Source organism: Mesoplodon mirus, assembly GCF_964341445.2.
Source record: "Mesoplodon mirus genome assembly, chromosome: 3".
NCBI lineage: Eukaryota > Metazoa > Chordata > Mammalia > Artiodactyla > Ziphiidae > Mesoplodon > Mesoplodon mirus.
The window spans coordinates 118568924-118584538 of record NC_138978.1 but is presented as its reverse complement, the minus strand read 5'-3'; the positions used below and the strand labels follow the sequence as shown (position 1 = coordinate 118584538).

The 15615-nt window shown below is 42.7% G+C and overlaps 1 protein-coding gene across 1 annotated transcript in view; it reads left to right on the top strand.

Annotated features, from left to right (window-relative positions):
• NUP210L (nucleoporin 210 like) overlaps positions 1-15615 on the top strand; it is a gene marked incomplete at its 3' end in the record, with an annotated part of 76263 nt that overhangs the window by 58901 nt on the left and 1747 nt on the right. The window contains exons 29-35 of the mRNA XM_082613176.1: positions 515-690; positions 1379-1596; positions 3240-3379; positions 7527-7653; positions 10458-10607; positions 12295-12545; positions 13025-13229. Coding sequence (XP_082469302.1) covers positions 515-690; positions 1379-1596; positions 3240-3379; positions 7527-7653; positions 10458-10607; positions 12295-12545; positions 13025-13229 — 1267 coding nt within the window. The remainder of the gene's footprint in view (positions 1-514; positions 691-1378; positions 1597-3239; positions 3380-7526; positions 7654-10457; positions 10608-12294; positions 12546-13024; positions 13230-15615) is intronic.

The following is a 15615-nucleotide window of genomic DNA, read 5'->3' as shown; positions in this document are numbered from 1 at the left end:
ATATTCCAGCTTCTGTGTTGCTCCTTTTACGTATATTATCTTTTTTAACTACCACAAAAACCCTATGAGATAGGCATTATTAGCCCTATTAAACTGATGATAAATATGAAACCTAGAATGGTTAGATGAAGATATGAAATAATAAAGCTAGGATTCAAACCTGGACTTCCCTTACTGTATCAGTTTATCTCTTGCAGTGTGAAAACAAAATTTACAGTATTCTTGATACATGATCAATTATTTAACAATAAATATTGACACTTTGCACAAAACAGAAAAAATGCAGTCCTTTCCTCAAAAAGCTCCAGCTTTTTTTCACATTTCCACTGTTTTAGTAATTAAAAAGCCATTTCCTGTACTGTCATATTTCTTTTTCACTCTGTCATCTGAAATCAAGAGCTATTTCCTACAAAAGAGGAACACCATTTTTATCATTGATTATAAGTCTCAGAATATGGTCTCAGCTCCTCTCCAATGCATCCTTCTCTGTACTAGTAGGTTTTGTCTCCCACAGGTAGCACCAGTGACATACCTGCGAATGAGCAGCCACCCCAAGCTATACACAGCTCAAGGAAGGACCCTATCAGCCTTTCCCTTGGGCATGTCTCTCACCTTCATTGTTCAGTTTTACAATAGCATCGGAGAGAAATTCCACACACACAATACCCAGCTTTATCTGGCTTTGAACAGGTATGGAAGGCAAAGGAATGGTGTTGACATTGTGGTAGACATCTTACTGATTAACCTGGTATTATCTAAAATCTCCAGTAAATTCCTCTCATATTCTGCACTTGGAATCTGATCTTTCTTTCATTAAGATGGGGGAAAGACCAGAATTAGTTGTTCAATGAAGAAAAATTTCAGTATGTTTGAATTTGACAAGTCCTAGTTCAAACAAAGCTCCTGTAGGGAGCCAACTGGAGTATTATCAAAAAGCCATACTAAAAAAAAAAAAAAAAAAAAAAAAGAAGCCATACTGAAAAACAATCTTTTTTAATTAAAAAAAACAAGCCTAGGGACTTCCCTGGTGGTCCAGTGGTTAAGACACCATGCTCCCAATGCAGGGGGCCCAGGTTTGATCCCTGGTCAGGGAACTAGATCCCACATGCCACAGCAAAGATCCCACGTAACTAAGACCGGGCACAGCCAAATAAATAAATTAATTAATAATGATTAAAAAAAAAAAGCCTAGCTGGGCACTATATATATAAATGTAATAGACCTGATCCCTGGCCCTAGTTGCTTACTCTCCATTGTAGAATTCCATCTGAACTTTTGAGCTATTGAAGATAAAATGGTGTGATAGGGTCTGCCCCCAGAACTGTTTCCTAACTATTGACTCTTTTCAGAGACTTCTACCTTTCACGTCTGCTTTCAGAGATGACCTGCTGATTATTGGACCAGGGAATAGGAACTATACTTACATGGCTCAGGCTGTAAAAAGAGGGGTGACACTTGTGAGGCTCTGGGACCAGAGACATCCAGGCATGGCAGATTATATTCCTGTTTCTGTAGAGCACGCCATCGAGCCAGACACCAAGCTTACCTTTGTCGGAGATGTCATCTGCTTCAGTACTCACCTCCTCAACCAGAATGGTTTGGATACCTTCCCTTTCTCAACCTCACAACTGACAGGATTAGAAAGCAACTCATCCCTTAGATTTTTTTTTTTTTCCAAATTATCTAAAATCTAAGGGGCTCTCTGAGAAAGAAAATACTTTTGTGTGTTTTTTCATGTTAACTGATAATTCTGTTTAGTGCCCATTTCTCTCCATAGCCAGCCAATTAGAGGTCAGCCAGTAATATTTACCAAGTGTCTATTGAATATATAAGCAGTGTAGAGTACTGTGCCTTCTCCTCCATTCCCAGCTTCTGAAAGAGGGTAACTGCTAAGTTGAACATCAATAAAGGATGAAATAAAAGGAAGGAAAGGGCAATAAGGCTTTAGTTCTAAGAACCAATTGTATGTACACTGTTTTGTGAGGCACATCTGAAGGCCTAACTTCTACATATACCATCACTGTAAGAAGGTTTGGCCTTGTACCGGGCTACACTATACTCTTGATCAGCAAAGCATTTCTGTTCTAAGAAGTACTATTGAGTTACAGAAAATCAGTCTTGGGTTAGGAAATGTGTGTTATATCTTTAGGCTTCCAGGTAGCATATCCCAAAATGGTATATACTGACTGGGTATATGCAACCAAATAATCCATCCAAGTAAGGCTGGCTGGGGTGGTATGTGGCTTGGGCTTTGTGTCCTCTTTGGGGAACTATGGATACATATGTTTGGGTAAAGTGATGTAATACTGGATGTGACTTTAACATTAACTGTATATTTTAGACTTGATACAAAGAGAACTCTATTCAGCTTAGGTCAAATCCTCCAATCCTGTAACAGTTAACTTGTAAGCAACCACTACATACTAACATGTAATCCATGGCCAGTGAGCTAACTGTGCTTAAAATACCATGATTGTTAATCTTTTGTCAGTGAAGCAGAGGCTTTTTTTACTCCCTTTTCCCAGGTTCTGTCAGGACTGTCCCTCTGTCTTCCATTCTGGAATTTTTTGGGCATCTCAAATCCATACCACTTTGGATGAGGAAGCAGAAGGGCCACATGCCAGGATCAGTAATCTAATCTAATATTTGACATTCCTCTGCCACCTTGGGACTTAAACCAAAATAAACGCATCCTCTCTTCTGCCAGTTGACACTTGCTTGCAGTCTTCCTGCTGATATCAATCAGTAGGTCAAAGCAGATTCATCCTTAGCAGGGTCTATACAAAGTTTAATCAGAGTGTTATTCCTATGTGTAAAAAGCATTTTTCTTTTTCCTAAGGAGAACAGTTACATTCTCCAACTAAGTAGCTTTTGTGATTGTGAAGGTCAGCAGTTCCTATTTTATTTTGCTGGCATGACATGTGAAGGGGAACCTGACATTAAGAAAACAACGTTAGGGACTTCCCTGGCGGTCCAGTGGTTAAGACCCTGTGCTTCCAATGCAGGGGGCCTGGGCTTGATCCCTGGTCAGGGAATTAAGATCCCATGTGCCACGTGATGTGGCCAAAAAAAATTTTTTTTTAAGAAAAAAAACAAACTTACCCTCAAAGCCGGGTGTTCCTCCCGGGAAGGGATATATGTATGCTTGAATGGTCTACTGACTTGGATTCTGAGTAAGGTTAGAGTGACCAATTTATATCAAAGGTTGCAGCCAAGTGCTTTCTCTTGTCTTTTCCTAGGTGAACCCGGGATGTGGATGATTTCCGCTGATGACAATATTCTACAAACAGACGTTGTCACTGGGGTAGGAGTGGCCAGGAGTCCAGGAATAGCAACAATTTTTCATGACATTCCAGGACTAGTGAAAACATATCGAGAGGTAAACCTAATGTTGTGAGTTGAAGGGTTCATGGGAGTTCCCTGGTGGCTTAGTGGTTAGGATTCCAGGCTTTCACAGCCGTGGCCTGGGTTCAATCCCTGGTCAGGGAACTAAGATCCTGCAAGCCATGTGACGCGGCCAAAAAAAAAAAAAGAGTTGAAGAGTCTAGAGTAACTATTTCTATATATGGGAATATGCATATAGAAAGCACATCCTATGAAAAGAAATACACTCACATATCAGATATAAAGCCAGCCAACAAACTTTACTGGAACATAAAGGTAAATCGTGATTAAGGTTCTTAACCAAAAGAATGACTAGTCTGATTTATAATTTAAAATATCACCATGAGGGCTTCCCTGGTGGCACAGTGGTTAAGAATCCTCCTGCCAATGCAGGGGACATGGGTTCGAGCCCTGGTCCGGGAAGATCCCACATGCCACGGAGCAACTAAGCCCATGTGTCACAACTACTGAGCCTGCGCTCTAGAGCCTGCCAGCCACAACTACTGAGCCCGCATGCTGTAACTACTGAAGCCTGCATGCCGAGAGCCCATGCTCCACAACAAAGAGAAGCCACCGCAATGAGAAGCCTGTGCACCATAATGAAGAGGAACCCCCGCTTGCCACAACTAGAGAAAGCCCACGCGCAGCAATAAAGACCCAACACAGCCAAAAATTAATTAATTAATTAATTAATTTGAAAAAATATATATATCACCATGGCTATAGGTTGGTACTAAACTGTAGGGGCAAGGGTAGGAGCTGAGGGCTACCCTGGTGGCACAGTGGTTAAGAATCCGCCTGCCAATGCAGGAGAAATGGGTTCGATCCCTGGCCCGGGAAGATCCCACATGCTGCAGAGCAACTAAGCCCGTGTGCCACAACTACTGAGCCTGCACTCTAGAGCTTGCGAGCCACAACTACTGAAGCCTGCTCTGCAACAAGAGAAGCCACCAAAATGAGAAGCCTGCGCACCGCAACGAAGAGTAGCCACCGCTCACCACAACTAAAGAAAGCCCACATGTAGCAATGAAGACCCAATGCAGCCAAGAAACAAAAAAGAGTAGGAGCTGAGAGACAAGTTGGGAGGCTATAATTGCAGTAACGCAGCTGAGTGTGATGGATCAGGGTGATAATAGAGGAGGTGGTAAAAAGTTGATCAGATTCTAAATATATTTTATAGGTATAGTTGATACAATTTCCCAATAGATTACTATATGTAGAGTGTGAAAGAATCAAGAATGACTTAAGATTTTTGATTGAACAACTAAAAGGACATAATTGCCATCAACTGAAATGCGTAAGAATGTAGGTGGAGCAGTTTTGGAGAGGAGATCAGTTTTGGACATGTAAAGTTGCATGCCTATTAGATGTCAAATGGATGTGTTGAGTAGCTAGATAGAAAAGTCTGGGAGTCATTGGCATAGATATTTAAAGCCATAGATCGGACTCCCCTGGTGGTGTAGTGGTTAAGAATCCACCTGCCAATGCAGGGGACACGGGTTCGAGCCCTGGTCCGGGAGGATCCCACATGCCGTGGAGCAACTAAGCCCATGCACCACAACTACTGAGCCTGCGCTCTAGAGCCTGCACTCTAGAGCCTGCGAGCCACAACTATTGAGCCTGCGTGCCACAACTACTGAAGCCGGTGCACCTAGAGCCCGTGTTCTGCAACAAGAGAAGCCACCGCAATGGAAGCCTGTGTGCTGCAACTACTGAGCCCACACACCACAACCACAGAAGACCACGAGCTCTAGGGCCCGAGTGCCACAACACCTGAGCACACGTGCTGCAACTACTGAAGCCCGTGTGCCTAGAGCCTGTGCTCTACAAGAGAAGCCACTGCAATGAGAAGCCCACGCACCGCAACAAAGAGTAGCCCCCACTTGCCACAACTAGAGAAAGCCCACGTACAGCAACAAAGACCCAACGCAGCCAAAAAAAAAAAAAAAAAAAAAGCCATAAGAGCATCAAGAGAATGAGTGTAAATAGAGAAGAGGTCCAAGGACTAAGTTCTGGGGACACTCCAATATTAAGAGCTCTGAAAGAAGAATAGGAACCAACAAAAGAAATTTATAGGAATTTATAAGAATGACCAGGGAATGGGACTTCCCTGGTGGCACTGTGGTTAAGAATCTGCCTGCCAAAAAAAAAAAAAAATCTGCCTGCCAATGTAGGGGACACGGGTTTGATTCCTGGTTTGGGAATATCCCCCGTGCTGCAGAGCAACTAAGCCCGTACACCACAACTACTGAGCCCATATGCCACAACTACTGAAGCCTGTGCGCCTAGAGCCCGTGCTCCACAACAAGAGAAGCCATCCCAATAAGAAGCCTGCACACTGCAACAAAGAGTAGCCCCCGCTCTCCACAGCTAGAAAAGCCTGCATGCAGCAATGAAGACCCAATGCAGCCAAAAAAGAAAAATAAATAAAAATTAAAGAAAAAAAATTTATTAAAAAAAGGAAAGAATGGGTAATGGGAGGAAAACCCGGGAATCCTGGTGTCCGGGAAGCCAAGTGAAGAAAGTATTTCAAGGAGGGAGGGGGAGATCAACCACGTGAAAGCTATTAATGGGTCAAGTATGAAAACTGAGAAATGACTGATGGCTTTTTGCAATATGGAGGCTGGTGACTTTGAGGAGTAGCTTCAGTGGAATGATTACAAGCCAGTAATCAAGAGGCGAGTTGTTGGGGGGGGGTGCAAGGAATAACGGCTTTATTTGGAAAGCTAGCAAATTGAGAAGGTGGTGGGCTCCTGCCCCAAAGAACCATGTTGCCTGAGTTAGAATTCAAGCTCCATATCCATACTAAAAGGGGAGGGGGCAAAGTCAAACACTTCCTGGTTCCCATCAGCCTCCAGTGGGGGGATGGGTTCATTTTTTATCCCTGCAGTTGCACACAGGTGGGCCTGGTCAAGATGTTTCCTGTGAGCTAAACAAAGGTATTTTAGCTTAATGCTCATTTCCTGGGAAGCAGGGTTCCCAGAGATGGGCCTTTATGTATAATTTAAGCTTTTAGGCAACATCCCTTTAATGATTAACTTGTAGTAGAATACAAAAGGTTCTTCCCTATTACAGTTTTAAGGTCCTTGAATATATGAAAAAATAAAAAACTACGGTAGTACTGAGGAGACTGGACAGTATACTGCATTTAAATTGAAGGAATTTGGGAGGAATCCCCCAGTGCAGTGGTTAGGACTCTGCGCTTCCACTGCAGGGGGCATGGGTTTGATCCCTGGTAGGGGAACTAAGAAGTAAGATCCTGCATGCTGTGTGCCACAGCCAAAAAAAACAAAGAGGGAAAGGATACCCAAAGGAGTTAGAACCCAAAAATAAATAAATAAACCAATAAGTTGAAGGTATTTGGGGGGAAAGAGCCATCATTATCACCATCTTCTCTCAATGTAATCATTAAGCACTTGCTTATATTCAAGGCACAGTACAGGATGTACAAAGATATATTAGGGTTCTAAGTTGAAACGTAGAATCTAATGGGAGGGACTTTAACAAGTATAAAAATACCTACAATAAGGCAGAACACTACAAGTATTTTGAGAGAAACAGAATACTTTGAGGTTTCAGAAAAGTTGAGATTATATGCAACTAAAGAGAGAAAAAGAAAACTTTCTAAAGGAAATTGCAACTGTCTTCAAAGATATCTAATAAGGGGCCTCCCTGGTGGCGCAGTGGTTGAGAGTCCGCCTGCCGATGCAGGGGATACGGGTTCGTGCCCCGGTCTGGGAGGATCCCATATGCCGCGGAGCAGCTGGGCCCGTGAGCCATGGCCGCTGAGCCTGCGCGTCCGGAGCCTGCGCGTCCGGAGCCTGTGCTCCGCAACGGGAGAGGCCACAACAGTGAGAGGCCCGCGTACAGCAAAAAAAAAAAAAAAAAGATATCTAATAGGGAATCATACAAAAGGAATATATGTCAGAAGGAATAATGCACAAAGACCTCCTTTTAGAAAAAAATGTTATTTTCTTCTTAAAAGTAAACAAATTTTGTGGTTCTCAAATATGTGATCACTAAAAGGGCAATTTGCTCTTGTGTGAAACTGCTTTTAGCTAAATAAGTTATGAGGGATGGAGAAGAAGGGAACCAGATTCTCTAAGAACTTAGGTACCAATTTTCCTTTGGTTTGCTGACAGGTGGTGGTCCATGCATCATCAAGATTAACACTCAGTTATGACCTTAAGACTTATCTCACCAATACCCTCAGTTCAACTGTGTTCAAGCTCTTCATCACCACTGGCAGAAATGGTGTCAATCTTAAAGGTCAGCAATCTCTTTATAGTTCTGGGTCATTATTCCCACCTTTCCCATTCTCCCTCATTTGCCCCTTTGAATTAGGAATACAAATTTTCTTTCATTTCAAAATTGATTCTACTTTTACCAAGAAATCACTGAGGGACTTCCCCAGTGGTCCAGTGGTAAAGAATCTGCCTTCCAATGCAGGGGACGCGGGTTCGATCCCTGGTTAGGGAACAACTAAGCCCATGCACCACAACTACTGAGCCCTTGCACCTCAACAGGAGAGCCTGCATGCTGCAAACTACAGAGCCCACGCGCTCTGGAGCCCGCATGCTCTGGAGCCCGCCCGCCACAGCTAGAGAGAGAAAAACCTGCACGCCATAACTAGAGAGAAGCCCGTGTGCTGTAAGGAAGAGCCCGTGCGCTGCAAGGAAGGATCCCACATGCCACAACCAAGACCCGACGCAGCCAAATGAATAAATATTAAAAAAAAAAAAAAATCATTGAGCACTATGAGACCTCAGAAATTATGACTGAATTAAGTTTTTTATTTTTCTTTTTTTGTGGTACGCGGGCCTCTCACTGTTGTAGCCTCTCCCGTTGCGGCGCACAGGCTCCGACGCGCAGGCTCAGTGGCCATGGCTCACAGGCCCAGCCGCTCCACGGCATGTGGGATCTTCCCGGACCGGGGCACGAACCCGTGTCCCCTGCATCGGCAGGTGGGCTCTCAACCACTGTGCCACCAGGGAAGCCCTGGATTAAGGTTTTGAAATAGGCTCAACCTAGTCACTGTTGTCTTTTTAGTTATAACCCTGAGATCAGGAGGTAGCCTAGACCAAAGATTTCCAAACATGGCTGATTTTTAAGGTTATCCAAAGAAATTAAAAAAAAATACAGATTCTTAGGCTCCATCCAGATATAATAAGTTTGGGATAGAGCCTAGGATAAATTTTTTTTTTTTTTTTTTTTTTGGCTGCGTTGGGTCTTTGTTGCTGCGCACGGGCTTTCTCTAGTGGTTGTGAGCGGGGGCTACTCTTCATTGCAGTGCACGGGCTTCTCGTTGCAGTTGCTTCTCTTGTTGCAGAGCACAGGCTCTAGGCGCACGGGCTTCAGTAGCTGCAGCATGCGGGCCCTAGAGCGCTCAGGCTTCAGTAGTTGTGGCGCACAGGCTTAGTTGCTCCGCAGCATGTGGGATCTTCCTGGACCAGGGCTCGAACCCGTGTCCCCTGCATTGGCAAGCGGACTCTTAACCACTGCACCACCAGGGAAGTCCAAGATACAATTCTTTTAAAGCTTCCCAAGATTTGAGAATTGTTGGACTAGATGATACCTGAAATGTTATTTGGTCAGCGAACTTGCCTTGTGCTTTTCTTTTTTCATTCTGTATTGCGCCATGATTTACTGTCAAAAAAAGGGGGGAGGAAAGATAACTAAAATACAAGAAGCTTCTTCTAATAGATTCCAAATGCTATGTTAGGAATTTTTATATCTTTTATCTCATTTAACAATCTCATCATATAGTAATTATCATCATTTTAAAGATGAGAATACTGGGAATTGCCTGGCAGTCCAGTGGTTAGGATTCTACGCTCTCACCATCAAGGGCCTGGGTTCAAACCCTGGTCGGGAAAAAAAAAAAAAGATGAGAATACTAAGTCTAAGAGCAAGTAATTTGTACAAGGTAACAACCAGTTAGTGGCAGGAGTGGTGGATACGTTCCACTCCAAAGTCCATGTATATCCTTTCATTCCTCTTTTTTTAAAGAACAAATTCCAGATTTGGGGGCAGGGGGGAGGTAAGGGGTGGGGAGAGGGTAGGGGGCGAGAAAACACAAACCAACCAGAGAAGTCCAGAATATAACAGAATATAACTGTTTATAAAACAAGATAATTTAAACTCTAATTGCCCTTTTTGTCCTTCAATTTTAGGCACAATATATTTTCTTTTCAAAGTAGATATTTAATCTTATAAATACAATCTAACTATGTATGTATAAATAAGAAAACTTGATCTTTAAAATTCTCCAGGTTCTTTTACAAAGTATTAAATGTTTCTTCATAACATATTCACTCATTGTTGTCTACCTTATTAAATTTCACAAAGAGATTGTAATTCACCCCCCAACCCCGGCAGAATCTTTCTAAAACCACAACTATTATGAAACGTCATGTAACAGTTCTTCTGATATTGCTGATAGTCTCCAAAAGATGAGAATGGTCGCTAGACTGCTGGCAACTGAGAAAGAGCTTTAGCAAACTAAGACCATTAAGAAACTGTGCAGGGGAAAATCCTGTTAACAAGACATAGTTCCAATTTAAAATGCATCCATTGCAGCTGACCCAACCTTGGTGCCAGTCTATTTCTTGCTGGCTATGTGGCTCCTGTTTAAGGCACCACTTGTAATGAACTTCTAGAGATCTTTGACTTGAATCAAGCTGCAAAACAGTATGTTTTGGAAAACAAATCTTCCTAGACTTAAAAGCTACCTCCCAAGTGTAGCACTTTATTTCTAACAGCTGTCCAATTTCTGTGTAATCTTATTACCACTGATGAATTCCAAAAACCTTTGAAAGAGGACAGCAGCTATGATATTGATAATAGAAGCCCCATTATAGTCACAAACTAGCAGAAGCAAGGTCTTACAATCCTCTTTCACCTTGATTGTGGTAGGACCCAACAGAGCTGGCAAGTAGACAGCTTTAGCAAGTCAAGCAGAACTGACCCTTTGTTATTTATTTTTTTAGTACCAAAAGGCCTCTATATAATAGCCTCCCCTTTAACAAATTCCTCTTAGTGACAGAGCTATTTCTCTCTTTTCTGCTCATTAGGATCCTGCACCCCAAGTCAGGCCTTGGCCATTACAACAACACTTCTTCCAAAGACCCTCATGCGGTGCCATGTACAGTTCAGTAATACTTTACTAGACATTCCAGCAAGTAAAGTCTTTCATGTCCATTCAGATTTCAGCATGGAGAAAGGTGGGTTCCACCAGTTGAATCTGGTTTCCCCCTTGTTTTCATACTTGTGCAAATGTCACTTTCTTACTGGACTGCATTTCTACTTTCCAGTTCATCTGCTATATAACTGTGGAATCTTTCTCAGTCAGCATTTTTATTCTATCCATTCAACAAACTTTTAACACATGTCTATAATATACCATGCTTTTCTATTATAACTTACTATTTTCTCCTTTGTTAGCCTGTTATCTTTGTGAGGGCTTGGATTATGTCTCATTCATCTTTTATCCCCAACTAGTAGCACAGTGTTCGAATGTTGCTGAACTGAAGGATATTCCAAGCAGAACAGCATTAACAAGTGGAAAGCAGAAACAGGCATGACACTGGGAGGACTTTGAATAAATCAACTGATCTAAAATGATAATTCGGGCTTCCCTGGTGGCGCAGTGGTTGAGAGTCCGCCTGCCGATGCAGGGGACACGGGTTCGTGCCCTGGTCAGGGAAGATCCCACATGCCGCGGAGTGGCTGGGCCCATGAGCCATGGCCGCTGGGCCTGCACGTCCGGAGCCTGTGCTCCGCAACGGGAGAGGCCACAACAGTGAGAGGCCCGCGTACTGCAAAGAAAAAAAAAACAAAAAATAAAATAAAATGAGACAATTCATGTCCAATGTAAATACGTAATGCTATATCATGGAAGAGCTTCTACTCCAAGGTCAGGCAGTTTGAATGGTATGAGTAATGAGAAACCACTGATGGAAGGTTCATTCAGCAAACCGTTGAGCACCAAACAGAATGCCTGGTGCCAGGACAGGCCCTGGAGGTACAGCGGAGTAAGACAAGACTTTTAACTCTTACTAGAATTGCACAGGGCGATTAGTTATAAAGATATACATGGGATGCTAGGACACCAGAAAGAAAGGAGTATCTACATCAAACCTGGCAGTTAAAGTGAGGTTTTAAAGGGGAAATAATCTTTAGAAGGATGACTAGGACTGAGGTAGATGTGAAGAGAACAGGACATTCCAGGCAATATACAGCCCTGGAAAAGTTTTCAAAAATAAGTTTAAAGTATAAAGTGGCAGTACCCAGAATGGATAAGAAAGAATGGGAGGCAAGGAGACTAGTAAATGCAATTTACATTGCAATAATCCAAGCATGAATTGATAAGTGTCTAGACCAGATTAACAGAGAAATACTAACAGAGGGGCCAGATGTGAGACATTTCAAAGGACGAGTTAGCAAGATTTGGATATAGGAATGAAGGAATAGATGTCAAAAGACAACTGAGGTTGAGCATGGGTAACTAGAAAAACAATACTATTGACAGAAATAAGGGCATCAAGAGGTGGTTTGATAGAGAAGTGATTAAACCATGTTCAAAGCTTGCCTTTCTTCCACAAAACCCTTTACTGATCCAACTCTGACTACTTCATCCTATATCCCCTTAATTTCCATTTACACTATTTTAATACTCCCTGACATGTCAATTTACCAATAATGGTACTCTAAGTTCAATTGTGGGTTCCCTGGGACTGTTTCATCTTTGGTAAACTCCTCCACAGTGGCCAACAGTGTGCTAATAGTGAATACTCAAAACTTGAGTTCACATTTTGAATTTCCATGTAACTATTTTTCCTCCCTATCCTAATCCAGTTGGCTAAATAGAGCCTCTGAACCTTCCTGCTCAGTTTTTCCTCTTTTCTTCAGGGGTTTATGTCTGCCTAATCAAGGTTCGACCCCAGTCAGAGGAGCTACTCCAGGCCCTCAGCACGGCTGACACCTCAGTCTATGGTTGGGCCTCGCTTGTCAGTGAGCATAGCAAGAATGGAAAGCAAAGAATCCTCATTCCTTTCATCCCAGCCTTTTACATCAATCAATCAGAATTGGTTCTTAGCCACAAAAAAGACATCGGGGAGATAAGAGTACTGGGAGTGGACAGAGTTCTTGAGAAACTAGAGGTATGTTAAGGACTGAAGCAAAACAGATCGGGGTTTTGAAAAAGATTTTTCACTCTCAGTCCAGGGTAAAGGAACAGTTACTGAATGACTTGATAAAATTCACCACAGGAAATTCTTAAACAAAATGAAGAAAATCTGTCCCCTTCACAATGCCAGGGGGGCCCCCAGAGTCCAAAATCTATGTCAAGAGCCTTGTCAGTCTGGAAGATAACACAAATTTTATGTATATATATATTACACCAATGCTGTCTTGAAACAATTTTAGAATGCTAGCTTAGAACTTTTTTTGAAGGCTATATTATTCTCACAGATCGTTTTCTTCCCTTATCCTTCAACACATCTAAGTGAGAAAAAGTGACTTGTCAGACAGCTAGCTAGAACTAGAAATCCAGATGTCTTACTGTATATGTTTAAGATTGCAATGTATTGACACAAAACTGACTTTTCTTTCAAACATGTTCCATTTCCTTTTCTCCAAGGTCTTCCCCAGCTCCCCAGTTCTAGTGGTCTCTGGCCATAGGCCCTCTTCCCTCACACGTGGCCTGGCTATCTACCCCATAAAAGTAGTCAACTTCACTTCCCTCCAGCAGATGGCATCACCTGTTTTCATCAATATTTCCTGTGTGCTCACCAGTCAAATTGAGGCTGTGCGAGTGAGAGCTATGAAAGGTAAGTCTGGTGCAGGTGAGCATTGCGGGTGCCTATTTTTAATCTAGAGGCAAAAAGACAGAATGCATTATGACTTAGTCAATGGGAAACATTCAGCCACTTGACCAACATTATTCAAACTAGCTGGGACACGGATCTTTATTCTCCAAGCCTACTCTATAAAACATAACCTTCAGGTAGCTTTCTTATCACTAGCTAGATGTTATACTTAAATATACGTTATGTCATTTTGTCAGCTTCATAAGTATACTTCTTACCCTGTTTTAAACCTCTTGATAAATGTCTCACTTACTTCAAAAGTATTTAGCAAACCTTTGTGCATCAATGGGCAAATGGTGGTAACCCTAGTACCAAGACTTAGCTTCCCCAAATCCCGATTCTACCATTACCCAGTTTAGAAATGATGTCAAGTTTGGGTGGGATGGGAACCATTACGGAGGTGTTAGGAAAGCCAGAGAACCATCCTCCTTACATGTGTCACTCCCACATGCCCATGCCTCAAGGGAAACGGTATTTCTCTTAATTACTGGGAGTGAATTAGGCTGAACCTTAGTACATCTAATGGGAGAAAGGTTTTTGCTACTATAAGCACCCAATCTGTACGGGTCAATAAATATTCTAAGCATATTTATATGCATTTTGTTTTAATTCTCATGATTCTAAAGAGTTTCCTAAAACTTTATAAAGATGTTTTTCCCTTTAAAGAGTTGAGAAAATTGAGGTGTTCAGGGTCCCACCAACTAGAAAGTGTTCAACTCCAATCTGTCCTCTGTGAGAGCAGTTTTTTTTTTTTTTTTTTTTGCGGTTCGCAGGCCTCTCACTGCCGTGGCCCCTCCCGTTGCGGAGCACAGGCTCCAGACGCACAGGCTCAGTGGCCATGGCTCACGGGCCCAGCCGCTCCGCGGCATGTGGGATCCTCCCGAACCGGGGCACGAACCCGTATCCCCTGCATCGGCAGGCAGACTCTCAACCACTGCACCACCAGGGAAGCCCCGTGAGAGCAGTTTTTAAATCTAGAGTTCATGGATCTCCACAAAGGTCCACAGATAGAACTCAAGGTGTCCATGCCTTGAATGGGGAAAAAAACTGCATCTTTATTTTCAATTAACCTCTAACTGAAAGTTAGCATTTCCACAGATTATGAATATAGGCAACAAATCACAGTGGTATTATGTGACTTTGTCACCAAGGGAAACCATAGATGTTCTCATGTTCCAACTGTCACATGTCAAAATATTTCATTTCAGAATTACATCAAAATTACAGTAGTTATCAGACCTAAAACTACTTTTTTATTACTAGAGCACACATACTACTGTATCACAAATTAGGCCTTTGAACATTTTGCTAACCGTATATTACAAATTAGGTTTTTTCCCTATTTTCATGAACTCTTGATATTAATTGGTTTCCTTTATTCCTACTACATTTTATCTTTTGCATTTAAAAACATTCTGAGTTGGGATCCATTGACTTTATCAGACTGAAGTTGCCCATGGCAAAAAAAAAAAAAAAGTTAAGAACCCCTGCACTTCTTAGAGATAAGAAGGACAGTATAACAGTACAATCACAGTGGGTGGGAGTCTTTAGATACAAATATCCAACCTTCAGCTCATTCATACAAGTGTGAGCCTACTGTTATGTGCCAAGCAGGGTCCCTACTTGCAGAAATCAGATTTAAGACAGGGCCCAGGGGGCTTCCCTGGTGGCGCAGTGGTTGAGATTCCGCCTGTTGATGCAGGGGACACGGGTTTGTGCCCCAGTCTGGGAGTATCCCACATGCCGCGGAGCAGCTGGGCCCGTGAGCCATGGCCGCTGGGCCTGCGCGTCCAGAGCCTGTGCTCCGCAACGGGAGAGGCCGCAGCAGTGAGAGGCCCGTGTACCGCAAAAAAAAAAAAAAAAAAAAAAAAAGACAGGGCCCAGGGACTTCCCTGGTGGTCCAGTGGCTAAGACTCCATGCTCCCAATGCAGGGGGCCTGGGTTCGATCCCTGGTCAGGGAACTAGATGCCACATGCTGCAACTAAGAGTTCGCATGCCAAAACTAAAAAGATCTCAAATGCCACAACTAAAAAGATCCTGCATGCCGCAACTAAGACCCAACACAGCCAAATAAATAAATATTTTAAAAAGACAGGGCCCAACTAAGACAGGAATTAGTTCAATGCAGCCAGAACAAAGGGGTGCTATAAATTAATGTGCCTAAGTTTTACTGGGACTCCCAACAGTGGGACCTGATCAGGGATTCATATAGTCTTGTTTCTACTAATAAGCAACCTCAAATTAGTCTTCAGAGTGAAGCAGTTTGTAAACAGTGTGAAGTTGTTACAACAGCTATGAAACAGAATCTGGTGAGAGGTAAGACCAGTTAAGAGCCCAGAGGTAGAGGGCCTATATAAGGGA